At 37.9% G+C, this 27891-nt stretch overlaps 1 protein-coding gene across 3 annotated transcripts in view; it reads left to right on the forward strand.

Moving 5' to 3' along the window:
• SPAG17 (sperm associated antigen 17) overlaps positions 1-27891 on the forward strand; it is a 244925-nt gene that overhangs the window by 111225 nt on the left and 105809 nt on the right. For all 3 annotated transcript variants that reach the window (XM_049616488.1, XM_049616487.1, XM_049616486.1), the window contains exons 16-23: positions 2939-3000; positions 3583-3696; positions 10637-10791; positions 14366-14544; positions 16304-16401; positions 23976-24215; positions 25201-25312; positions 27423-27581. In XM_049616488.1, the coding sequence (XP_049472445.1) occupies positions 2939-3000; positions 3583-3696; positions 10637-10791; positions 14366-14544; positions 16304-16401; positions 23976-24215; positions 25201-25312; positions 27423-27581 (1119 nt within the window). The remainder of the gene's footprint in view (positions 1-2938; positions 3001-3582; positions 3697-10636; positions 10792-14365; positions 14545-16303; positions 16402-23975; positions 24216-25200; positions 25313-27422; positions 27582-27891) is intronic.

Consider the following 27891-nt stretch of genomic DNA (forward strand, 5'->3'; position numbering starts at 1 on the left):
AGTGAGGGTGAGGGGGACAGAGGAGAGAAGGATATAACATTTATTTAGTAATGCCCTGCTATATTCCAAGCACTATGCTAAGACATTTTACATATATTAACTAGTATTCAATATAAACTTCAAGTCTATGAGTAAGATACTATTATCCCAATTCTAAAGACAAGGAGTTGAAGACCAGAGGGATTAAGTAACTTGTTCAACTACATACAAGTAGGAAGTCAGGATTCCAACAGAGAGCTAACTCCAAACCAGTGCTGTGTCTTGTGGCTTCCTCAGTTCCAGAAATTTCTTGTCTGTGGGCTTAGCCACACTCATGGTCTCTTCTTTATGCTGATACTTAACTCAATTTTATTACCGTTGGGTCTTACTTCCCAAAAGGGTTGATTTCCTATTTCTCTGTTCTAAGTGCCCTTACGTATCAGCCTAGCTCACAAAAATAATTAAGCCAAATAAGTTAATCTGGGATGTTATGGCATTAGTGCATCCTGTGGGAATGTAAATGTATGACAAAGAAGTCACTTTGTGTTAATATGGATCCAGAATAAGCCAGGAGAGATATAAGGCCTGAGGTTTTTTCCTTTGTGTTTTGTTCTTTTCTTTAGAAGAGCAACTGGTGTATAGTTTTCTTCAGGCAACTTTTGCCACCTGGTGGTCAGACCATGTAAATTAGCGTTCCAAATCCTGGTGGAAAGTAGATGATTTGAGCAACTCTAAATCTTCGGGGCTAAAAATGCTATAATGGATAGTGTGTCCTAGAGACGGAGCAATCCTTGAGAGCTGAACCCCCACAACCTGTAAAGGATCCTATAGGGTGTGTATTGACCCCCATCAAGGAACTGTTACAGTTAGACAGGGGAGGGTGGCTGAGCTTTGGTGCCCCATGATGGCTGCTGTGTCTAAGGGAACTTGTTGTTGGTCTTGCGTGCCCCCCGACTCTGAATCGTACTTCTAAAGCAGCCACTTGAAATCGTTTGAAACAAAGCAGAAATTGTTCACGTATTTCCTGCAAAACCATCTTAGCATCAAATACATATAAAAACCTGTTGCTGGATGTGAAGGACTGAATATTTGTGCTTTTCTTAACCAAACACTGGATTTCCATCTGAGACTGTTTTTGAACTTGACAGGGCCTATTGGATATTTATGAAAAACCTGAGAGTTGATAACCGTGAGGCTATGGGTTTAGATGTGCCCTCTATGCTTGTTGGGTGTTTTTTTAATAAAGTAACTGCTTTGCAGAGGGATCTTGTTATCTCTAAAGTAAAACAGATTAGGAAAGCTGTTTTTCAAAGGGATGAGAAAGCATCCATTTCCAGATGTGTCAAAAGCTACTGAATCACACTGTCAAAGGATTATGGGGTTGAAGGCAGAATCAGAAAGAAAGGAAAAAGTGATTTTTACTCTACGATTAAATAAAGAGTTCAGACTGGTTTTAGAATGTTCTTTCCTTTGACAAAATAACTGATGCACAATTTTTTAAAACATATTTTCTAAACTGGAGACTTTTTCCGCTGGATCCTTAGACACAGGAGGGAATATCAAATCTCCCGGATATCTGGCAGACCACAGAATAGAATAATTTTTATTCCACAGATTTCATATCAATTGCTTTAGGGACACAAGGGACATCATGGTCTATTTAGAGTTATAGTTGGCCCGAGTTTTCTCTTGAGTAGATGTATTTATATAAATACTGAACTGAATTGACTTCATAGTTGTCCCCTAAATCAAAATGGGACACTCATGCCATCACCTTCACCAGCCCAAGGCAAGATGAAACTAGTAGCAAAAATGTAAGTAGCTATGCTCCTAAAAGAAAGAAAAACATTGGTCTATCCTTGGTAGACATGATTAACTATTCCCGCTAGAGGTGTAGATACAGTTCTCTTTGCCACAGAATGAAGCTGAGTCGTATGCTTACCCTAAAATAAGCTTTTGTTTTGGGTTTCTTCCACAGTTCTTCTCTCTCTGTATGGCTTTAGATACATTTCCAGTTTTAGTATATGATATAGATTTTCCTCATTCAATCAAAACGAACTGTACTGAAGTCCCACCATGTGCTGGGCACTCGGGGTACAGTTACAGAAAATAAGAGCAAGTTCTTATTCTCCAGGAATTCACATCCAAGATGGAGAGATAGACACAAGTAAATATTATCAGATGCTAGTAAATGCCATGATTAAAAATACAACAGGGTGAAAGGCAGAAAAGCCCTGGAAGAGATGACATTGGAGTAACAATATGAATGAAATAAGGGTTTGAACCAAGTGATTATCTAAAAACAAAGCAAGACAGAATGAAAGGCAAGTGTGAAAACTTTAAGACACAGCCAGCAAGCTGGAGAGCCTGGAGAGGAAGGAGCAAAATGCGAGTGGAAGGGATGTGTTTGGAGAGTGAAGGTGGGACCATTTTATATATGACTATGCAGGGATTAATTTGCTGTTGTTCTAAGGTTGGTAAAAAGCCATGTTGGCTCAGTTATTCAGCGGCATCGCAAATACATTACCCCAAGATTCATCACCCACTCCATTTCTTTGGTCAAACTGGGAATGTGCTATATAGTTTATCCATTTCTACATGAGAGATTCAGAATCACAAGAGCTGTAGTTTAATCAGCAAATATTTGCAACTCATAAAGGTAAAGGTACATTTTTAGAAGTGAGGGAGATAGCCTGAAGGCATAATTATCTGATCTGATTTAGGAATGTATCATAGAGGAAGCTGGGTTCTTTTCCAAGGGTTTAGTATAACTTTTCTAGGTAGACACTGATTTAGAATTATTGACACAAACACCTTTTTGGAGGCATGAAACATGCCTTTCAGGAATTACCTTTTCAGCACAGAAACATAGATCATATGGGCAACAAAAAGGCACAGCACTGACAAAGGCAAGAACAAAGCCCAAACACAACTGGATGTTGGTGTCTTTGATTTACAGAACAGACCACGAACAATGAGATCAAAGATGAAGCAGTCACAAAGGCTGATCCTCTTGAAAAGGTAAGGAATTGTTTTCCTATAAGTGTAGATACAAGTAAGATGATCTGAGAAAACTGTGACCCAGAGTGAGAAAAACACACACACACACACACACACACACACACAAAGGAGATGCTTAGCAGGATAAGGAAGGGGATTACTCGGACATCCTCAGACCAGCTCCAACTGGAGAGAAAGGAGTTAATTTCACTAGCGGCTTAAGCAAAACTTCCAAGCTCCATGCTCCTCTCTAGACAGTGTGGCTTGGCAACCTCACAAACACCTGCTGACCATACAGCCATGTAGAACTAATGCTGTCTTGAAGTGAGTTCAGAAAACCTGCCTATAATTGCTAACAGGACTCAGAAGAGTATAACCTAACAATAAAAATATTTAGATTATGTTGCCCATAAAAAAAAAAAAAAACTCAAAGGCATACTCTTTCTGGCAGCAGCTCTCCTAAAATGTTGCCATATGGATTTATACATATGCAGATTTCCCCAATTAAAATGGAGTGCATGCTGGTTAGTCGATGGAGTCCAAGAGGGCTCCATTTGGACTTGAACAAATTAAAGCTGAAATTGTACTCCTATGGTTTTTTAGAAACCCAAGAAGATGACTGTGGAAGCAGACCTGGAGGACATAAAGAAAACGCAACAACGCAGTTTAATGGACTGGAGTTACACTGAACATTTTAAACCGAAAGTTCTGCTTCAGGTATTAATGGACCGTGAGTCTCCAGGAGACGGTTGGACAGGTCTGGGGAGTCATGGTATGATTTAGAATAGTTTGCTTCTAGGTCACTCTCTCAGATCTACTTCTGATCAATATTCCCATTTACTTCAGCTTTAAAATGAATGTATTCCCAGATTGAGCTATGCACGCCCAGGGAATCTCCACCCAAAGGGATGTTTTTATAAAATCTTGAAGAAGAAAGGAAATAGACATGACTGCTGCACATATTTTCTAAGAACAAAAGTAAGGCATTATGGGAAAGCAATCTGATTTTTCCCATATTGCCTATCAGTTCTACGAAGTTTTCACTACATTTCAAAGTATTTTCTGATGCAGTTTACAGGTCAATAGAACCTGTGATAGCTAGTGTTTATTGAGCACTTACCATTTTGCTAGCAATGATTAGTAAGTATTATTTGTTCATTTAATCCTTGCAACAGTCCTTTGAAGTAGAAACCTATGTAAATAATAGAAAATTGAGACATCTTGACCAAGAGTAACTTTTGCCCAAGGTCACATGGCTGGCAAGTGAGAGAAGCAAGATATGAACCCAAGAAATCTGGCCACAGAACTTGTGCTCATGCAAAATAACAAGTAACCCTACATTTTCTGTGTATACATTTTATGCAAAAACCTGTACTTGCTTTTGTTTTTATCTTTTTAACTACTGACATCAAAGTTTTAGATCCACACATTTTTAAAAATGTTTATTTATTTGAGAGAGAGCTCATGCGTGCAAGGGTGGGAAGGGGCAGAGAGAGAGAGAGAGAGAGAGAGAATCCCAAGCAGGCTCTGCGCTGTCAGCAAAGAGCCTGCTGCAGGGCTCGATCTCATGAACCGGAGATCATGAACTGAGCCGAGATCAAGAGTCAGGCATTTAACCAACTGTGCCACCCAGGAGCCCCTACCTCTACACAGTTTTAAACCCAGAAAGCTCTATAAAGAGTCTTATGAAAAATAGCAACTCCCTCCTACCCCCATGCCCAAATTCTCAGAGGTAAAAATCTTCAAGGCATTTACAGGTTTCTTGTGTTACTTAACTCAGTTACCTCTAATAATGAGTATATTTTGTTTAGTTTTACTTTTGGTTGGGCATCACCATCAACTGATTCTCTCTTGAGGAAATAGCTGCCAACCCCCATCAAGCGTATGCATGTGCATGTGAACACACACACACACACACACACACGTACACACTCACTCATATACTCCCTTCTTCCCATTCTCTAACACTGTTAACTATATCATCATTTTTGTGTAGCTCAATATTGAATATTTAGTTTATTTCATTTTTATAAATTTTATTCATAGCTGAACTATTACATTTTCTTTCTTGATACTATTTTTGTTTTCCTTGGTGTTTGTTTTCCCATGTTTTTTCCTTTGTGTAGTTTACTATGCATTTATATTACTCATCCCCAAACTCTCCACCAAAGAGTGAAATCTCCTCTCAATACATTAAACCACACAGGCACTCGATCAATTTTATCATCTAAGCCACCTCTCTCCCATATGCTCTGAACTCCCGCTTGCCCTCCAGGCCTACTTCACAGCTGTGGCCCTGGGAGCTTCCTTTCTTATCATCTGGGTCACATCCTTGGCCTCTCTTTCCAACCAGACACTGGGTTCCTGAATCACGTGTCATCTTCTTTCCTGAGTTACTCCCTTTTTGTAGGGGACTATCACTTCTAATTGCTTTCTGAATTAAAATTCATGGCAGGTAAATTGGGGGGGGGGCATTGGATGTGTGCAACCCTCTTAATTCTACCCTTACGTTTGAGTGACAGTTTGGCTTTACATAAAATGCTCAGTCAGAAAGCATTTTCCCTCAACATTTTGAAGGCATTCCTCAATTGTCTTCTAGCTTCTTGGGTTGTCCTTGAGGAAAAGCAACAAGGAAATTCTGATTCCTGATTAGTTGTTTGAGCCTGTTTTTTTCCTTCTGTCTGGGAGGTTTTAAGATCTTCTGTTTGCTCCAGTGTTGTTGGTTTCCTGTTGATGTGCCTTGGTGTGGTTCTATTTCCAAGTATCGTAGTGGTAAGCCCAGAACAATCCAGAGACTCCTGTCTTTATATTCTAGGAAACAAATGTTCTGTAATCATTTCTTTGATAACCTTCTCCCTACTGTTTTTTCTGTTTCTTCTTTCTGTTATTCTGGTGCTGAACTTTCTGGACTGAACTTCCAATTTCCTTACCTTTTCTTTCCTAATTTCCAATACTTGTCTTTTTTTTTTTTCCTGGAGATATGGCTCAGCTTTCATTTGGTTTTTCTACTGAGCTTTCTATTTCTGTTATCATGATTTTTAATTTCCTAAAGTTCTATTTATAATTACAAATTACTTTTTTATAGCATCTTATTTGTCTTACCTGATACCATATCTTCTCTTATCTCTCTGAGGATATTAAAGTCCTTTGAAGTCTTAGTGTTTTATCCCTAGATTGTGTCTTTTTCCTCAAATTTTTTTCTTTTTCTCTCAAGTTTATTTTTACTTTTGTTTTTTGGTCTTTATTTTTCATTTCAGAGAGTAATACCTTGTGATATTTGCCTTTTTCTTCATGTTAATAATGAGACACTAAAAATATCATAGGAGGTACTACATGAGGTCAGGGAAGGAGGGAGTTGTCAATAAATGGACTTCATTTTGGGTGACTTGGCTGGGTAGTTTCCTTGGGATACCCATCAGTGTTGGTACATTAGTCTGTACCCTTAAGCCATTTAAATTCTCCAGGGGAGAAAACCCCTAATCTCCTAACTGAAAGACATAACTTACCTGTCAGGGTTTTGGAAGCTGAGTGGTGGGGGAAAGGCAGTTACACTTCTTACCATCCAGTCTCTAGATATGCATTGTTCAATATGGTAACCACTACTCACAGGTAGCTTCTGACTACCTGAAATGTACTTTGTCCAAATTGAGACATTCTGTATGATTGCTATAGTATATACTATAGTACATAAATAATACTTATATACTTATGTATAGTATATACATTACTTCTAATATATATGTATATAGTATTATAATACTTACTATATAAGTAATATATATATTATACTATTATACTATTATGTATTATATATGTAGTATATAGTATATATATATATTACTTATATACTATGGTATATATTAGTTATATACTATAGTACATATTACTTATATACTATAGTATATATTACTTAAATAATATAGTATATATTACTTATTATTATATATGTTACTACACGTATACTATATATTTGGTTTAAGTATATATACCAAATTTCAAAAACTTAATATGAAAAAGGTGATATATCCCATTAACAATTTTTATATTCATTACATATTGAAATGATAATTTTTTGACATATTGAGTTAAATAAAATATATATTTGTTTAGGTTTTTATTTATTTTGAGAGAAACAGATGGACAGAGAGTGAGTGGGGGAGGGGCAGAGAGAGGAAGAGACAGAAGCCTAAGCAGGCTCCCCACTGTCGGGGCAGAACCTGACACAGGGCTCATGACCTGAGCCAAGACCAAGAGTTGGATGCTTAACTGACTGAGCCATGCAGGCGCCCCAAATAAAATATATTTTAAAAAGTAATCTTATCTGTTTCTTTCTACTTGTAAACTACGGCTACTATTAAATGTAGAATTATACATGTGGGTCACCTTCTATTTCTTGGACATCAATTTATGCTTTTAAACAATTCTCATTTTTTCTGTAGCACATCTTCCCCTTAGCAGTGCCTGGAATCCCTCTACTTAGAATCCACGGGGTCATTTCTATAGGTCATAATCCTCCCTTTGTCCGCTGAGGTGGGAGATGGGCAGACGCCTAGTTGCTCAGAATCGTGGAGGGCTTCCGGAGACCCTAACGGCTTCTTAAAAATACTCTAATCTTCCTATTTTCAGTGTCTCCTTGACCCCACTCTCAGAGTGGGGCAGTGCTCTGGTGCTTTCTTGAGCCTTTCTGCACTTCTGCACAAGGTTACTTCTGGCCTCTCATAAAATTAATCTTAGAATTTGATTTTCTTTCTACCAGCAGTTACCCCTATCCTTCTGCTTTCCAGCTTCTCAACTGTTGTTGCCTTTGTCTCCTCTTCTGTGACCTTCAGCTTTGTGGTACTAAAACCCAGTAATTTTACTGTTCTTTTAATGAGGTGTCAAGAAGTACATGGGTTTAATCTCTCATCTTTAAAATGGAAGTTCATTTCAGGCTTTGGCTTTTTTTCGATTTGGCTCTGTCCTCACCCCTTTATGAATCACTGTCCTGCCACATCTAATGGACAATTATCTTGCTTCATCTTCCTTGGTCTTTTAACAGCATCGCAGAGCTGATCACTTTACTGTGAAACACTGCCCACTCTTGGTTTCCAAGGTGCCAAACTGTACTTCTCCTCAGTGCTCTGTTTGGACTTTTGTTGACCTAATGTCTACATATCGAAATGGCTTGAGTCTGAGCCCTGAACCTTCTTCTCTCTTCTGCAAACATCCTTGTGACGATTTCATCTATTATCTATGACCTAATGCTAATGACTGCTACAATTTTATCTTCCAAATTATTTCTTAGTTCCATACTAGGATACCTAACTCCAAATTCCACTTGAATTTATGCCGGGCATCTCAACTTCAGGGTCCCACACAAAGCTCATAATTTTCCCACGTGAGCATGTTTCTCTCCTCATCCATCTCAGAAAATGTCACCTTCAAGCCAGAAGGCTAAGAGTTCTCACTTATCTCAGCTTGACTGCATCCCTCATGTCTGATCCATTGTCAGATTTTGAAGGGTGTACCTCAAAATATATCTTCAAGCTCTTCACCACCTCCACTGTTGCTACAGCCACCCTCCTCTTCTCCTGCAACATCCTCCTAATCATTAACCTGCTTCTGCTCTCGTCCAGTCCATTCTATGAATCAGGTACTCCCATCAATTTCATCTGCTTAGGACACCTCCCTGAATCCAGGATGATCTGTAAAAAATCTTTATTAAATTTTAAAGGAAAATCTCATCTATCTTGTTCATTTTTTTCCCCAAGAACCTACACAGTACCTGGCACATAGTAGGTGTTTCTTTTTTAACTGAACTATAAATAACAGTGTTATATTAGTCTCAGGTGTAAAATATAATGATTCAACTAGTCTATACATTTCTCAATGCTCATCCCACTAAGTGTACTTTTAATCCCCTTTCTCTGTTTCACCCATTTCCTACCCACCTCCCCTCTGGGCAGTCACCAGTTTGTTCTCTGTATTTAGGAGTCTGGTTTTTTGTTTGTCTCCTTTTCCTTTGTTTTGTTTCTTGAATTCCACATATGAGTGAAATAATATAGTGTTTTTCCTTCTCTGACGGACTTATTTCACTTAGCATTGCACCCTCCAGATCCATCCATGTTGTTGTAAATGGCAAGGTTTCATTATCTATCTCCCCAGATCCATCCATGTTGTTGCAAATGGCAAGGTTTCATTATCTATCTATCTATCTATCTATCTATTTTACATCTTCTTTATCCATCTTCTGTGGTTGGACAGTTGGGTTGCCTCCATATCTTGGCTACTGTGAATAATGCTTCAATGCTTCAATAAATATGTGTTTATTTTTAATAAAAAAAATTTAACTAAAGTTCATGGCACCACAATATTAATATAGGATAATAGGGAAAAGCCAAATAGTAAAAAAAAATGGAGAGGAAAGATACTATTTGAAAACTTATCAAACATTGATTGAGAGCAGCCATAGCTCTGAGAAACTTAGTGCTATAAATTCTAGCAGCCAAAGTAAACATGAAAACAAATTTTACAGAGCTCTCTAATGGAAAGAAGGATACATGTTCATCAGAAATGAACATGTTTTGTTTGGGGGTTTAAAGTCTAAAAGGAGTTTGCATCTCCAAAAAGTAAAGTAATGAATAGTACCCTATGTAACAACAACAACAAAATTAATGCAAAAATATTCACCACATGTGTGTCTCTGGTATTGCCTCTCAGGGAACAGATGTAATAGTTTCAATACCGCTCCATAAAGACACTCATACAGGGGACTAGATTCGGGAAGTAAATGTATTATTTTGGTAATGCTACCAGTGTAAAATTGAAAGCAAAAGTAAAACAGTCCTTTCCTAACATAATATGCAATTCCATGCCTTCAGATCACCCACCAGCAGAGAACTGAAAGTTCCTGCATGAGATTGATGTTGAAAACGAAAACAAAAACAACAATCCACAGCTGTGTAATTTATTTCCCTGTGGACATGTTTCCTTATATTGATTGGCAGTGAAATAGAAGCAGGACAAAGTGTGCCCTGCCCTCTGTGCCCCTCTGTCAGTAGCTGAGATCGCAGTGCATGCTGAGGGTGGAATGTTTTGGAAAAGGCCAAGGTTAGAAGTCACGTGCAAACAGTATGTATGAGAAAGACCATGCACCTTGTTCCTCTGTACTACAGCATGGTGTGGTGGAGAGCACTCTTTGGAGTGCAAAAATGATGACACAGAGACTGGTGTCCTGGCACCAGGACTTACGAACTCTATCTTCTTAGACAAACCTCTCATCCTTTCTCAGCCCCAGTTTACACTGAAAAAATGAGGATTTTAATATTTCAAAATAGGAAAAATAATTGTTCCTATTTATCCGGGGTTTTTAATGACGAGAAAATGAGATGATCTATATGAAGGCATGGAAAACGTTAAATAACTGCTTGACTTAATTATTATCTCCAAGCCTGAATAAAAAACACTTGAGCAAATGCCTCTATGCGTGGAGGCTAGTATTTTATTTTCTGTAAGAGTTGCTGAAATGTTCCCCCCAAATTCTACCACTGATGTTCTCACTAACAGTGAGACCAAGTGTGGAAATAAAGGGATGAGGGTAAGGGGGCAGAGACATACCTTAGCAGGAGATGCTTCTCATGGAAAAAAAGACACAACAATGTAATTATTTTGATTTCAGGTTCTTCAAGAAGCCAGGCAGCAATACAGGTGGATTGATTCTTACTACCATACGCAAGACAACTCTCTACTTTTAGTCTTTCATAATCCAATGAATAGTCAACGTCTGCATTGTGAATATTGGAATATTGCTCTTCACTCCAATGTTGGATTCAGGTAACCACCTTGGACAGTTTAGTTAATTATTATCTTATTTTAGTTAGCTTGTTAGTTACTTGGTTAATTAGCTTTCAGTTCCTTAGCCTAAGGTAAGTGCTTCAAGCCAAACACTAAACCTTCAATTTAGTTTATCAAGTTGCATGTTTGAGGTGTACCAGGCACTGTAATAAGCATTAAAACTATACCAAATAAACAAGACAGACATCATTCCTGGAGCCATTAAGTCTAGTGGGGATTTCATTACCTTACATTTGATTTATTTAGACCCTAATAAAACTGCCTCTGAAAGATTCCAAGTAGAAACTATAAAACATGACATTCTTCATGCTGGTTTTGGATAACTCCACTTGATCTGGGGAAGACTCCAAAGTAGGGCAACTGAGTGACATATCAACACAGCGGTCAGGTGCTCAGCAAACTGAGACCTCTAGGAATCAGTGATTTTTTTTTTCTGCCAAGCTCCTTAATTATTTCTTGATGATCTTAAAGCTTTGCTCTGTCCTCTCAGTAATTATGAGAACATCTCATTATTTTTTCAATGCCGGTTAATGTATATCCAGTATTTATTTATTTATTTGTACAGCGTTGTTTAAGTTTAAAGGGATACAGAAAGACACAGAGAATGGGCTTACAGAATAACTGAGAAAACAGGTCGTGTGCTAATCCTTTGCTCACATATACAGTAGCTTACATAATATAGCACATTATTTGGGGAAGGGTAGGAATGCTTCACATGGAAAACTATTTAGAGGTAGTGGCTCCCTACGGGCTGGATGGCAGAGCCCAATGGAAGAGACAATATTGGGAAAGGATGAGGAACAGATGATCTACAAGCTTTGCAGTTCTTCTAAAGTTAATCTCTTATCCAGGATTTCTATTTCTTCTTCAGTCACTTTTGGTGACTTTTGTTCTACACATTCATGCATGACATTTGGATTTTGGATGTCTTTCGGAATGAAATTAAACAGTCGTCTCACAATAAATGCCCATTCCTGAGAGAGATGTATTAGCGTCTGTCTTTATGATTATAGTTTTGTCTATTTCTCCTGTTAGTTTTGCATGTATTGTGTGTATATGTGTGTATGTCTAAACTTATTTTTGAATCTGTATTTCAGAAGCATCCTTCTTAATGCATTGTAACTTTTATCAATATGAGCAAATGTCTCTCTGTGTTCCCCTTAATGCTTTTCACCTTGAATTTTACCATGTTTGATATTAATATTGTTGGATAGTCTCTTATACAGAAATTTACTGATAGGACTTTCTCAATAATTTTACATGTCAACTAGGAATTGTGTCTCACTATGTTAATAGAAAACGGACTACAGTGGCTAACCTAATAAGGGAATTCTTTTTCTTCTGTAGTGACAAATTTAGAATTGGGCAGTATCTCAGGAGTAGTTCAGCTACTCACCTAAGTCATCAAGGAGCTGGACTTTCTCTGGCTTTCTAGCCAGCCATCTGCCACCCTTTTATTTTTCTGCGTCATTTTAATTTGTAGATACATGTCTTTTCAGTGTTACCTTGGATTTTTCCAGCTACTCTGAGATCCTCTGTCTTTGAAAGATTTTTATAATTAATTTAATAATTAATAACAATATTTTAAAACTTTATATTTTGAAGAATTAATCTATTCACTTCTATTTTTATAAGTGATATGTTTGGCCTCATTCTTACCATTTAATTTTACATGCATATTTCTACTTTAGGATTAATCCCTTTTCATCCTTAGATTGAATTTTCTTAGTTCATTCTTAGTGTGTGATGTTTTTAAAGTTATATATTCTATTAATATCCCTATAGAGGTTATCCTTTTAAATCACATATTTAAATATTTTTATATCATAATTGGAACTAATGAGTATGAATATCATTCCACAGATGTTAAAATTTTTAACATATTTTTACTTACTCCCAAGAAATCGCCATTTTGAAATTGTCTAGAAATTTTATTTCCAACTCTTAAGTAATATTTTTAATCACAGACAAGTAGCACAAATAATTATTTACATTTAATTACAAATTGTACTGTTTTCTTCCTCAGCCCTTTTATTTATATACCATACTGTCTTCTTTCTTGGATTTATTTTTTCAATGCAGCTGGAGTACATTTGTGACTAATTCTTTCAGAAAGTATCTGGCTGGGGAATTCCTGAGTCATTGCATGCTGAAATATTCTTTATTTTGTCATCTCATTTGAATACTGATTGGGCTGTGTATGAGTCTGTGTTCCCTCATCATGAATAAATAGCAAGAACTCTAGGTTTTGTTTGAAAGGCAGACGCATCGAAAGGTTCTGAACTGAGAGAGACATGATCTGACTTTAGAGTGAAAAACATCTCTCTGTTCTGTGTTGAGAATAGACTACAGGGGGTTAAGGGTAGGTACAGGGAGACCAGATGGGGGCTACTGCAGTCATCCCAGCAAGGGGCGATGGTGGCTTAGACCAGGAAGAGAACAGTGAAGCAAATGAGAAATGATTAGATTTTGAATATGTTTTAAATATGTGCTTTAAAAAATCATTTGGATTTCCCAACAGATGCGAAGTGGAGTGTGAGAAAATCAGAGTGGTCAAGGATAACTTCAGGGCATTTGGGCTGATCAACTGAAATATAGACTTGCCATCAGCTAAGAGAGGAAGATTGGTTCATTTGGGGAAAGGTTGAGTTTGAGATGTCTTTTCCCTTCCCAATGAAGATATTGAGTACCTCAAATTCACAGTCTACGGTTTTCAGTTCATTTCTTTAAAAGGGAATCAAAAATGAGAGAAAACTGTGAAACAGCCTGACTATAGAAACCCTGTAGCTTTATTTTTCAAGCCTTAGGCCTCACTTTCACACAATCTGACAATAACTAATCTTGATTATCCAACCTAAATATTTCAACTTACTTCCTCAGAAACAACTCTCTAAGGACACTCAAATGTTGTAAGTATATACAACATTTAATTAAAAATAATTACAGTCATCCACATAAATAGAATGAATGGATTTGGGAACAAATATGACTGACCCCTGGTGAGCAACAACTCACAGATGTGAGCCTAAATGCACATGCAGCGTAGGGCACAGTATTTACAACGTGGGTATTCCCAGGCCGGTAAGTTTACAGCAAGACTGGAGCATTTCAATTAATCCAGTCAGTCAATTAGCTATCGTCACTTGAAAGAGTTTCTATTATGCTATAAAATTGCTCTAAAAAGAGATTGTACCATATTACTCTCCAGCTAACAGTGCTGAGAGTGACTGTTTCTCTAAACTGTCATCAACTCTTGGTGTTATTAAACTTTTGAATCCTTGACTGGGTTAGAAACATCTCATTTTTAAATGTGCATGTCTTTAATTGTGGATGAAGTTGGGCATTGTTCATATGCTCACTGGATATTTATATTTGATGACTTTGTACGAATTACATCTAGGATATAATTGAGTCTATTGCATTTGGTATATGGGCAATTTAGGATCAGTTCATTTTTGCAAAGTTTATTTGCATGGTTGGTGTCTTAAGTATTACTGACTTTAACAGTAACTCGATTGTCATTTTGTCTTCTTTGCTTTTTTTTTAATTTTAGGAATTATTTGGAACTTGTTGCAAACTCCATTCAAGATTGGATCATAAAAGAAGAAGCCATATATCAGGAATCTAAAATGGCTGAGGAAATCACTAGGACCAAGGCCGAGCTGGAATTGAAATATTCTGCTACTACCAAAATCACTTCTAACAAAATGTATTCTGTTAAAAAACCTAAAAGTAAGTCACTGGTTGAACTTACACATAAAGTCCCAAGACATTCTTCCATTTGATAATTGAATCAAGACTGAATATTTCAGTATTAAATCGAGTTGCCTACAAATTTCTGTGACTCTTTGCTTTCTCTAAAAAATAGAATAGCTGAGTTCTTTTTTTTTAATTTTTTTTTTTTTAGCGTTTATTTATTTTTGAGACAGGGAGAGACACAGCATGAACGGGGAAGGGGCAGAGAGAGAGGGAAACACAGAATCGGAAGCAGGCTCCAGGCTCTGAGCCATCAGCCCAGAGCCCAACGCGGGGCTCGAACTCGCGGACCGCGAGATCGTGACCTGAGCTGAAGTCGGACGCTTAACTGACTGAGCCACCCAGGTGCCCCTAGAATAGCTGAGTTCTAAATATGATCAATTTGGTGATGGGATAATGGGATATTTGTCTTATATTGATGCCACCTCCTGCCAGATCTGGAAGATTCGATCTGTCCTGCAGATTAAATGTGATGTTAGGGAAATGCCGGATGTCTTCATTTTGGTAGGGTTGATAGTTTCAGCTAAGATTTGTTGACAATATATGAGGCAAATTCGGAGTCAGTATGTTTCCATTAGAATACTTATAGATTCCAAAAGGGAGATTAAAACAAGACATTTCTTGGAAGAGCAATCAGAAGAATCTCAAGACTAATTGGGAGTAGGAATCTAGAAATAAAGGGAAAATGGATTCTTGAGGATTTGTGACAGGCACCTAACAAGGGGTGGAGTCAATACATATATTTATTTTTGTTGTTAATTTCCATGGCTTTGATGCTGTTGGGGAATGGAGAAGAGAGTGAAAAAAAGAGGAAGGATACTTGATAAAGGAGTAAAACAATGAGGTAACCGGTGTGGTAAATAAGGATATCTCACTAGGGAATGGTTTCCATGTTAATAATATTCATTATTTCTGATAGCATAAGTTGAGAATGGTTTCTCATAAAGAGGCAAAGCTATATATTTCCCAAAGATTTTGCAACTTCTGTCAATTACCAAAAGAATTTGTGTTTCACTTAATTCTAATGAATCAGTCACCATCCACTCAAATGGTTATATAATCCATCCATCAGTTTGGCCTTTCTCCTGACAGGGGCACAGAAGGACAGCACTAAGTATCTGGGATGCTGGGTGGGACTATATGAAGAGAGGTAGGGGTACCCTCTCACAATAGTGTCTAGGGCCACACTTGCCTATGAGCAGGAAAAATTGCCTTTTCTTTATTCTGCTTCTGAACAGAACCAAAAGTTTAATTACTATCTAGATGCTGTTAAATCCAGAATACGGTCAGTTGGAGATTGAAATACACTTGGTAGGTATTGCATTCAGTTTGAGACCTCTTAAGTGAGGAAAGTTGTAAATCTTCTAGACAGAAGGACTATTATAGCAAGAGGAGGGCTTCAATGTGGAAGAAAAAGTTAGATTTGTTCTGTGTGGTCTTAAGCTAGGATTAATTAGGTTAAAGCTCTATGGATAGAGAGTCTACTTCAGTAAAAGCTTCAAGGTCTCAACACAGAATGGAATGCATTCTCCCCGGTCGTTGAGTTCCTCATCCTTGGAGGAGCTCAGTCCCACTTCAGACACCCACTCTGGAGACTGCGAGAAGGAGTCAGGAATGAATAAATGGAGAGTTGAACTTGATAGCCTTTGAGATCCCCTACAGTTCAGACATTTGGTCCTTCAATGAACCTTCGTCGTAGAGAGTCACTAAGACGTTTAATTTTCTCTGGCTTTAGGTAACAAAGGAATGAGCAAAGGAGAGATAGCGGATCAAGAAAAAGAAAAAGAAAAAGAGAAGGAAAAGATTCCTTTTATTTTAGAAGGCTCTCTCAAGGTAATTCAAGGAAAGACAGATGACACTGAATATTTACAAATTCAAATTTATTGTGTGATAGAGAGTTTGTGTGGTGGAACAAAAGTGATCTTTTTTGCTAACCTCTCAGAAATAATTGAATCTGCAATGAAAGAGCAGTCTCCCCACCAAGCTGTCTCCCCCTCCAGATGATAGACTTTGAAGGAATTCTGTATCATTCATTTTTATAAAACCCAAATCCAATGTGGTGCCTTGTTCATATCGTCTCTGTTTCTGCTGCAGGTGTTTGTTTCTTGTTTCCAATTTTTAATTACAAACTTAATGTATGCTTTTATAAGAAGTCAAAATTACTCTGGGTCTCCAAACCCCTGAAAATAAGAAATATTAACAACTTGGTATGCTCTATACTTATACATTCATGCATACACAAATATAAAGAGGGTTTTCATTTGTTTGGTTTTGATTTAGATTTGGTTTTGTATTTTTTTTTTACTCTTCCACATACTATTTTTTTTATAGCAAAGTATCATGAATATCACTTCCAGATAATATCTACAGATCTAACTTATTTTCAAAGAAATGTTGTTAGTTTAAATTTGGATAGATGTAAAGTATTAATTTCCTTATTAATAAGCACCATTTATTTTTCTATTTATACAGAAATATTTTACTTTTATGTAGTCAGATCAACCATTTTTGGCTAAAATTTAAGACACAATACCACATTTTGGCAAAGGTGTGAATCACAGTGAATTCTCATACACTGGTGGTTGACATGTAAGTGGGCACTTCCGCTTTGGAAAACTGGGCATATCTACTAAAGTCAAGCAAACGATTTTCTTTTCACCTAACAGTTCCACTCCTAAAGATATGCCTAACAGAAATGCATGGATGTGCGCCCCAAGACACATGGACAGAGTTGTTCTTGCAGCATTATTTTTAATTCTCCCAAACTAGAAACCATTCAAATATACATCAGTGGAATGCCTAGCGTGGTTTAATCATATGATGAAATGTTATACAGCTCTGGGAATGCATGACCTATAGCTACATACAGAAATACGGATGAATCTCGGGGCACCTGGGTGGCTCAGTCAGTTAAGCGTTCAGCTTAGGTCATGATCTCACGTTTGTTAAGTTCGAGCCCCACGTCGGGCTCTGTGCTGACCACTCAGAGCCTGGAGCCTGCTTTGGATTCCGTGTCTCCCTCTCTCTCTGTCCTTCCTCTGCTCACACTGTCTCTGTCTCTCAAAAAATGAATAAATGTTTTTAAAAATTTTAAATAATAATAATTACAGTAGATTTTTTGTAAGCTCACATACTGGGTAGGCAAAAGCTGACTTCCACACCCCCATTAGTATCCAATAAACCACAAAACAATGTAGGTTAATATTGGTGAGCCTCCCTAGCTTCGTGGTCTTAATGGTAAACATCATTACATGGCAAATCTTTGAGTTTATTATTAGTTGCTGCTTTACTTTATTAAAATTTAAAAATGTATGTTGGTTTTTCTTCTTTATTGATATATTGAAGTATGGAGACTTATTTAATAATAGGAATAATCTTTGCATTTTTAAAGCAAACTCCTCTTCAGCATTTCCTAAAGTTTAGTCCTCATCCCACAAAGACATGTATTATGAATGCCTAGGGGTCTCCGGGGAGAAGAGACTTAAAAATACAGATGCCTTCATTCCATCTTAATTACATCTTTGTGAGTCAAATCTAGGAATTTTAGGTTTGAATAATCTCCTAGAACCGTCTTTATGCACATTATAGATTAAGAATGATAACACTATTTTTTCATGGCATGTTATTATTTTAATAAATAACTGGGTTTGATCTGATAGTATTTTATCTAGAATTTTTGTGGCCATAATGAATGAATTATAGACTTTGCGTTGTTACTAACAAGCATCACTATTAGGGTTAGTTTGGCTTTTACAAGAAATTAAGGAAGTTGGCAAGGTTGCTGTATCAACATGGAAAAAGATCACTGGAGTTTCTATTTACTAGCAACAACCAATTAGAAAATGTAATCGAAAACAAATATCATTCACAAGAAGAACAAAAACTATAAGGTGCCAAAAAGAATAATAAAAGGTAAGCAAAGTCTTTATGGAGAAAATTACAACATATTATTGAGGACATTTAACACTTCATTAAGTGGGAATATATACCATAGTCATGGATGAGAAGATTCAACTTAGGAAATGAAATATACTATAAAATCAATGCTATTCTTATCAAGATCCCAACAGAGTTTTTATGAACCTTCGAAAACCAATTCTGAAATTAATAAAGAAAAATAAAGGGATAAGATCTTTCTTTCAGGTAGCATTTAACTGTCAGCTTACATCTCTTTATTTTCACCTTGCTGTGTGTTTATATTTTAAGCATATCTGTTGTACAGAGGGACTATAAACTAGATTAAAAAAAATCCATATCTGGATGATCTCTCTTTTAACAGGAGAGTTGAATCCTTTTATATCCTGCCTTTTCTATGATCCTTTTTTCCACCTTTCTTACTTTATGTTGAATTTATTTTGTCTTTTCATTCTCAATCAGTTAATGATGGCAACACTAATTTGAACCCTAAGTGAAATGTTGTCCTCCCCCAAAAAACAATTCTATTTTTCTTATTAGTAGACTTATATTACAAAAGAAATTTGTATTCAATGACTTGTTAAAATATTTGCAAAAATTACTTTCCTCGCTTACTACATAAGTACCTACATAATGTCCTCAACTTTGCCTCTAGACCCAAAAGGCCTAAAATATTAACTATCTGGCCCTTGACAGAAGTTTAAAATGTATGCACTCTATTTCTACTAGTGGTTGCTCTAGAATCAACTTGTATATGTAATTTAATGAAGTCTAAACTTAATAAAATATCTTTACTTTCTTCCAGAACAATACAAGGACCTATTAATATTATTTAAAATTTGCTTTCCCTCTCCCAACTTATATTTTAAGTTTTATTTTATCTTTTCTTATTCCCACAAACTGAACATTCTTATTGTCATTGTTTTACATAGTCAGTGTTATTTAGCTTATCATTTGTTTGTCAAGCATTTCTTCTCACATTTTATATTTTGGAAGTATTTCCTTTAAAACTTCTTTTAGTGGGGGTTTGTAAAACCCTCAGTTTTTACTTACCTAAAAATTGGCTTTTTTTTTTTTTACCCTTAATCATTAAATATGGTTTTCATTTGTAAAATTCTCAGTTTTGTTTTTTTTTATATATCTTCTTAGTACTCTCAAGATATTGTTCCACATTTTCCTGGGTTGACATTGTAGTTGTTAATAAATTGTTGATCTAATTTGTCATTTATTTATAAACAGTTTACCTTTTCTTTTTAAAAAAAAATGTTTAAATGTTTATTCTTGAGAGATAGAGACAGCATGAGCAGGGGAGGCGCAGAGAGAGAGAGGGAGACACAGAATCCAAAGCAGGCTCCAGCTCTGAGCCCAACGCGGGGCTGGAACTCACGGACTGTGAGATCATGACCTGAGCCAAAGTGGGGCGCTTAACCAACTGAGCCACTCAGGCACCCCAACAGTTTACCTTTTCTCTCCAGCTGCTTTGAAAATACTCAGTGGTGTGCTGGAAAATGTTTAGGAATAGCTCTCTCAGGAAAAAAAAAAAAAATATGTTTATTCTAAATTTTACTGATAACATAGTGCGTAGAGCACACAATGTACAAATTATAGAACATACTACTTTTTGTTGTAAATTCCATTTAGCCAGTTGATTCTCACAGAATACTTTCACAGATTTTTACTAAGCTCTTAGTCAACCTGTGATTACAATTGACAAACATTCAATATGAATGTTGATTGATGTTTTCATTGATGTGAACAAGTATAACAAAAATGAACAACAAAGGAATAGGTCTCTCTCATTCATCAATGACATGAGCAACTTCTTTGCTGAATCAGATAATAATTTTTATTTATTTATTTATTTATTTATTTACTTTTTAGTATGTTCACAGCTTCAGTTTATTACAGTGAAAGGATGCACATTAAAATCAGCAAAGAGAAGCACGCACAGGGCAAGCAAGGCCTATGAAAGTTCCAGCCACAAGCTTCCTTTGTTTTCTTCCAGTGGAATTGTGTAGACAGTGCTTATCTCTGCCAGTAACAGTGTGTGACTACATGCATGGAGTATTGACATATAAGAAGCTCACCCAAACCTTGGTGTCCAGGGCTTTGTTGGGGGTCCGTGACACAGACATGACTGAGGGACCACACGGTTGCACTGTGTCTAGCCTCTCCAGAGGTCACGCTGATAGCACATGGCTCAAAGACCCCACTATAAATTACGTTATAAATTGCACTATCTGTTGTAGTCCAAGGCCCCCAAGTAAACAAAGACACTCATCAGGCAGGATGCTCTAAGGCCTTCGAGGTAACCTCCCATAAGCTGGGCAAGAGTCTAACATTTCTCTGGGCAGGGTTAATTCTTTACTGCACAGGTCAAGCCCTAATTCTTGGCCTAGGCTTTCTTAGAGCAAAATAATCATATTTGGTACAGCAATAGTATCAGTATGAATATGCCTAACACTTGGAGGGTCCAGTATGGAGTAGGGATAGAAGTAAAGAAGCAACTAAGCCATCCTATAAAGTATTACATACATTTTCACATTTCTGTAATACTTTGATTATTTGTTCCCCCTTTAATCCAGTATTATTTGTACCTTAGGATAATGTTGTATAGACTATTTGGCACAGAAATTAGCTGAGAGTTAGCAAAATCCATTTCTTCCTCAGGCTAGTCATTTTTCCGTTAATATTACATCTGAAGGAAGATTTGTCTATCTCCTAGTACATTTAATCATCAATATCAGTATTATGACTTATTTACATATGGTAATTGACTACACCAATGCCAGAGTTACACCATATTACAGTATGGTTATGGTATAATTCAGTCACAGAAAAAAAAAAAATACAACCCGGAATTTCAGTGGTTTTTGGTATGCTTTCCTAACAGAATCAGTTCATGAACAGCTATTATGGACAGGTGTCATTACAATTGGCCATGACTCATTTATTTACAAGTCAGTTGGGGATGAAGCTATATGCTCTGTCTCATTTTACAGACTTGTAGTGAAACTGGATTCTGTTGTGTGCTGTTATACAGCAGGGCTTACTTTCCATCTAAAAGGACACAGGTGGTATCCAAAATAGTTACTTTCCTTGTTATTTGTACTACCAGATATCTTATTCCAATCTATTCCTGGGGCAAGGGCCATCAGCGCTCCAGTGTAAATTACAAGTACTCCAGAGAATTTCCGTATCTGGAGACCCATAAAGTTCCCATAGGCATGCCCCACTGAGCAGCTACAATGGAGGGTCATCGCCCATGAGCACTTCAGGCTTCATCTGTATTAAAATAGTAAAAAAGGTGCTGTTGGATCAGGATACAAACACTTTCCCAACATGGGGTCCGAGCATCATCCAGGATTATTGTTTTACCCTTCCCAACTCTATTAGCCTCCTAAGGCTGCCGTAATAAAATGCCACAAGCAGGGAAGCTTCCAGGCAACAGAAATGTATTGTCTCACAATTCTGGAAGCTAGAAATCTGGAAGCAAGGTGGTGGCAGGGTAATTCTCTCTCTATAGGCTCTGGGGGAGGATCCTTTCTTGACCCTTCCTAGCTCCTTGTGTTTGGCAGCAAGCCTTGGTGTTCCTCACTTGGTAGCTGCATCACTTTTTAGATGCTAGAAGAATATTTCCTCAGTTTATTGTACTACTAGTTACAATGTAACAACTCCAAACAGAACACTTTTAAATTTAATCTGCATTATTAACATTTTCACCATCACTTTCATGACTTTGGATAACCAATAGTCAATTGGTCCGTGCTTTGTAGCATTTGCTGATATGTGTAGTATAAAAACTCCCATCAGGCCATCAATATGACGTCGCTGAATGCAGCACTGGAAGCATTATGCAGTCGCACACCATTACATTTTATGCATATTATATCTATGATACAGATATAATTGATATAAATAACATCAAAAACATAGATAATAGGGAAATGTAACAAAACAATTAAGAAGGCGCTAAGTTTTTGCTTCAGATTCTGTGGCTCCCTCTCTCTCGGCCGCACCCCGCTCATGCTCTGTCTCTCTCTCTCTCTCTCTCAAAAATAAACATTAAAAAAAAAAAAGAAGGTGGTAAGTTTTGAGTATTTAATGTATTTGTTTTTAATATGTTGTTTGAGTGTGCATTCGTATAATTTAATTTTAAATAATGGCTGTAGTTAACAGCCAGCTCGCAAAATTCCTGAAAACTTACCAATAAACTCTTTCCAGTCAACCTGAGGTAGATCCAGCACACGACCATTACTGCCTGCTTTTAACTCTTTGGCCTTCCTGACTGTTAGGATTTGTGTCTTTCATCAACTCTGGAAATGACTCAACCATTACCTATTTAAATACTGTACTGCTTTTCTAAAGGTCTATTCCATTTCTAAGAGGGCTTTCAAACTCATCTTATTTTTACTGCCTATTAAAAATGTCTTATTTCTTATTTACACTTTTGATCCTTTCTTCTCTTGAAGCAAATTAAAGACTAAGCAGATTAAAATACTTATTTTTACATCCTCTATTTGATAACTCCAATACCTTCAGTCTTTGCAGATATGTTCTCATAGTTTGTTTCTTCTCTAGATTCTTGCTTTTGGCTTACTTCCTCACGTTTTGTGATTTTCATTTGTGAGCTCATATCTACCCACAGTCTTTTTAGAATACATTTTTAAGGCAATGTACATTTTGGCATGCTGTGAAGATAGACTTGTGGTTAGTTCTCAGGGAAGACTCCTCCCACCCCACCTCACCTTTCACGCAGGGCCAAGGAAGCAAGCTGGAATTCATGGTTTTCCTGTATGGGGAAAGGTAAGTTTTTAGTTCACCCAACAAAGGTGTCATTTTTAAAAATACCTGCTCTATTCATAGGTCTGACTCCCATGTTATTGCTCTAGTCCCTGTAGCCCATCAAAACTCCAGTTCTAGGCCTCCAGGGATGGGCAGATAGCCGTCGGAAACTTCTCTCCTCAGTTCTCCTGTTCCTTACTGGATTAGTGCTTTCTCATGCCTCTCAATTTGCTGCCAGCCCTGCTATGCACTATGATGATTTTATATTTTACCTATCACTTTTGAAATATTTTGTGCCAGGAATGTTTCTTTGAACATCTGGTCTGCCATATTGCTGATTAACCATGTTTACGATCTAAATTGGGGATTCAGCTCATGTGGAAAAGTATAGGAAGCAGGGAGACCAGCTAAGAGGCTGTTGTAATAGTTCAGGCTGAAGATAAGAAGACCTGCGTTAAAGAAAATTGCAGCAGCGGGTGAGAGAAGCAGCTGAGTAAAGGGTAACATCTGAAGAGCTTTGGCAGGGTGTAGTACCAGGAAGTTGGGTGAGAGAAGAGAAGCAAAGCTAAATGCAGGGTCTCCAGGTCAGGATGTTAACTTGTTAGAGATACCAGTTACAAAAAGCATTTCAAATACTCTCCCAAATGAACCTGAGTGGGATCTAATGTGTTTCAAAATCCCATTAATTTTTTTGAATGTGTTCACAGGCATGGAAAGAAGAACAAGATCGATTAGCAGAAGAAGAGCGCTTAAAGGAAGAAAAAAAAGCAGAAAAGAAGAGTAAGGAAACCGGTAGAAAGAAAGGCAAGGAAAAGGTAGAGAAAGAAGACAGTAAGCTTGTGAAGAGAAAATCTTTTTTGAAGGAGAAACCTAAAGAAGACCAGCTGAAGATCCCAGAAATAACAGAGGAGCACCCCCAGCATCCAGAACCTGGGATTGTTTATCCGGTAAAATCGATGTTGTAAGAAGCCTCTTTGGGTCCTTACTCATTGTTTTGGGAGAAACACAGCTTCTGTGGAAACACAAGTTTCCCAGTCTTCACTGACCCCACTGAAGGCCTTGGAGTTTCTTGTAGCAAAGATGATCTCAGACCCTACTCCACCCTCTAATGCCTAGGATGTTCTTTGTAGCCAGTCACCAAGATAGGAACACCCTGAGGCCAGTTTTCCATGAGTGCCCTGAAGCCAGGTTACTCAGGGCAGGAGAATGGAGATTTGACACAAAAACATTCATTTAGGTTAGTGTAAATAAGCAACTATGAAAGATCACAGTGAGCACAGAGGTTGGCTGTGTTTGTCTCCATGACAGGACCTGCTGAGTAGACACCCACGTTTTTTGCTCGTATGCTTTGGTAAAACCTCTCCCTCAAGCAGTCTTATGAGGAAAACCTAATGGGAAAGAGATGGACGGAAAAGAAATGAAACAGCCCTTGTCCTTTCCAGCAGCTACTCTAAGCCAGTTCTCAGATGTTAGCATGCATCACCAATCACTGGGAGCTCTGTTAGCAACGTTTAGTAAAACATGCCTTTACCATAGGACTTCGTAAAATGTAGTGTGTCAAAAAATAAAGAATAAAGTGTCAATATTCCTCAAGATATCAGTTCACTTTAAACGGAAAATTAACAGCCAACAGAAGAGAAATCGATTTCTTCTCCCACTGCTTTTCAGTAGTACAGTCATTTGATTTGCACTAGGGTATCCCGGCGCTCCAGTGAACAGATTTTAAAATCTTGGACCTCCTTTAATTCTGCCTGTCACTGTAAGACCACAGGAGGTGCTAAAGATAATATGGACATGGGCCTCTGAGTCTGCAGAGTGACAGGCATTCATTTAGCAGAAATTGAGCTTATGGCGACTGGAACTGGCTCACATCGATGAGCTGATTCTTGTCAATTGCAGCTCCACACTCAAAGCATGATTTTTCCCTTGTAGTTTTGTGGATACAATATGGGAGAGATACCCATCCAAATCTCTGGAACAAATTCTTACCTGTATCCTTCAGATGGAGGGCAGATTGAAGTAGAGAAGACAACATTTGAAAAAGGTACATTTTGAAGGCAGCTGGTTAATAGCTTGGAAGATAGTAAACCCTTTCAGGTGGTCTCGGGGTCTTGAACCATGAGTGTGATAGGTGAGGGTGGTGATGTGGCCACTGCAGTTTCTTATGCGCCACATTCAGGATTTCCAGACTTCACACTCTTCTGTTACAATCGCCTGCAGGGCACGGGCCAGCTGAGGGGTTAGCTGGGACGCTCTGTGAAGAAAATTCCAGTGGTGAAAGTCCTAACATATTTCTCTATGATCGGGAAATATTGTAACCGTAACCACAACAAGCAAAGAGTTAATTAGTAGTATTAATTACAACACGTAGTGACATCTCAGAAACCAAGCACATACTGTGAGTTTACAGCAAATTTCTGGGTTGGTGTCTGGAGCACAGAGTTTGGGGGCCTGACGCCGAGGTCAGTTATTTGAGCTACAGAGAAGTTGCTTCTGGATTCAGAAGCCTGTGAGTGGGAGAGGAATCTGGCAGATGCACTGCAGAGGACCTAATCTGGAAACAGCATGAAGAAAATGCATATTTCTTCCCCGGGAACCTATCAGGGACATCTTTGAAGGCTTATCTTTTCACTGCCCCTTAAAGATCTCTCAGGTGGATTGGAGCTAGCTGGTTGTCTCTGAGAGATGTGAGGAGGTCCAGGAAGACCCTGTGTAATGTCCACAAGGTTATGCCCCCTGGGAGGGGGCAACACGGGCTCCTCCTATTCCCACACTCCACCTGATGCCAGCCTACCCTCTTCTCCCTCCTCTCCTTCTCCCCTCTCTACCTCCCTCTCTCTCAGTCCCTCTCTCTTTCCTTCTCTCTTGTCATCTAATAACAAGGCATTTAATGAGGAAATTATTACAACCGTTAGATGCTGTTCCCTGTGTGAAATCATGGCTCAAGCAGAAGCGTTATTAGATAGTAAGTAACTGCCACATCAAATAAAAGATCACACCAATAATTTTTAAAATCAAAAAGCCTGAAAGTTATTCAAATTATTTAAACAGTGCTTGGTGGTACAACTTACATCAAATGTCAGGCCATTTTATTATATAAGGTTTGTTTACTGGAAACATGGCAGGGGTTGTTATTAATATATAGGTACACATATTTATATTATCATGTGTTTTAGTATTTGATATTTTGAATATCATCCTTGGGTACAGGGTACAATTAGTAGTCATTAAAAATGGAGCTTAGAATCACATAACTGAGAAAACTACCGGACTCAAGTTGTGTGCTGTTATGTTCTATTTTCAATAACTATTCCTTGCTCTCATCGAGATTTGAATATGCATACGTTTATTAGTTTCAAGTGGGTCACAGTAAATACAGTAATTTTATCCTAATCCTATTAGTTTTTGGAGATGGTCGCCATCTCAACATTGAAAAGAATATGCTGAATTTAAAAAAAGAAGAAGAAAGCTGAGAAAGGGGACCAAAAACGAGTCAGAACACTAGAAGAGAGAATGGGCCGTTAGGAAAATGCTTATTTGTTGCTATCAACAATAATAACTGCTATAACTAATTGATGTAATTCTTTATAAATTGTAAAACCCTTTCACATCAACTGACTCATGTGATTAATCACAAAATTGAGTGTAGGTAGCCTCAGCCAATGTATTTTCTCTTCTGTAATTTGATGAGAAAGTCTGCAAACAGGGGCGCCTGGGGGGCTCGGTTGGTTAAGTGTTCGACTTCAGCTCAGGTCATGATCTCCAGGTTCATGAGTTTGAGTCCTGCATCAGGCTCTGTGCTGACAGCTCGGAGCCCGGAGACTGCTTGGGATTCTGTGTCTCCCTCTCTCTCTGCCCCTCCTTTGCTTGCACTCTGTGTCTCTCTCCTTCAAAATAAATTGAGATTAAAACAAAATTTACTTTAAAAAAAGAAGAAGAAGAAACTCTGCAACATCTCCCTGATCCACCTGCCATTCATTTCTGGGATTCCACCCTCACTCTCTTCCTTTAGGCATCTTTTTGTAAACTAGTGATATCCATAGGTGTTTCCACTCCCTGGAGTACATTCTATGCTGCCTTATGTACATGTCTTGTCAAGCGCCCTAATGGGGTATGACCAGCAAGCCCACCTTCTATCCCCTGCTTTTCCCCAGGGCCAACTTTTATCAAAGCGACTGTGAAAAAGGACAAGCACACTTTTATAATTCATTTAAAAGACCCTAAGAAAATTGTGAAAAAGGAAAAAAAAGAAGAGGATAGTTCTTTGGAAGATGAGAAAGAAGAAAGAGAGGAAGAGCAAAAGCTTGACACAGGCAAGTGGCTGCCTCTTTGCGTGAGTGGAAGTTAGCCCTTGCATGAGTGGAGGTTGGTCTTTGCCTGAGTGGAGGTTGGTCCTTGCATGAGTGGAGGTTCGTCCTTGAGTGAGTGGAGGTTGGTCTTTGCCTGAGTGGAGGTTGGTCCTTGTGTGAGTGGAGGTTAGTCCTTGAGTGAGTGGAGGTTGGTCCTTGAGTGAGTGGAGGTTGGTCTTTGCCTGAGTGGAGGTTGGTCCTTGCGGGAGTGGAGGTTGGTCCTTGAGTGAGTGGAGGTTGGTCCTTGTGTGAGTGGAGGTTAGTCCTTGCGTGA

The sequence above is a fragment of the Panthera uncia genome (assembly GCF_023721935.1).
Source record: "Panthera uncia isolate 11264 chromosome C1 unlocalized genomic scaffold, Puncia_PCG_1.0 HiC_scaffold_4, whole genome shotgun sequence".
Taxonomy (NCBI): domain Eukaryota; kingdom Metazoa; phylum Chordata; class Mammalia; order Carnivora; family Felidae; genus Panthera; species Panthera uncia.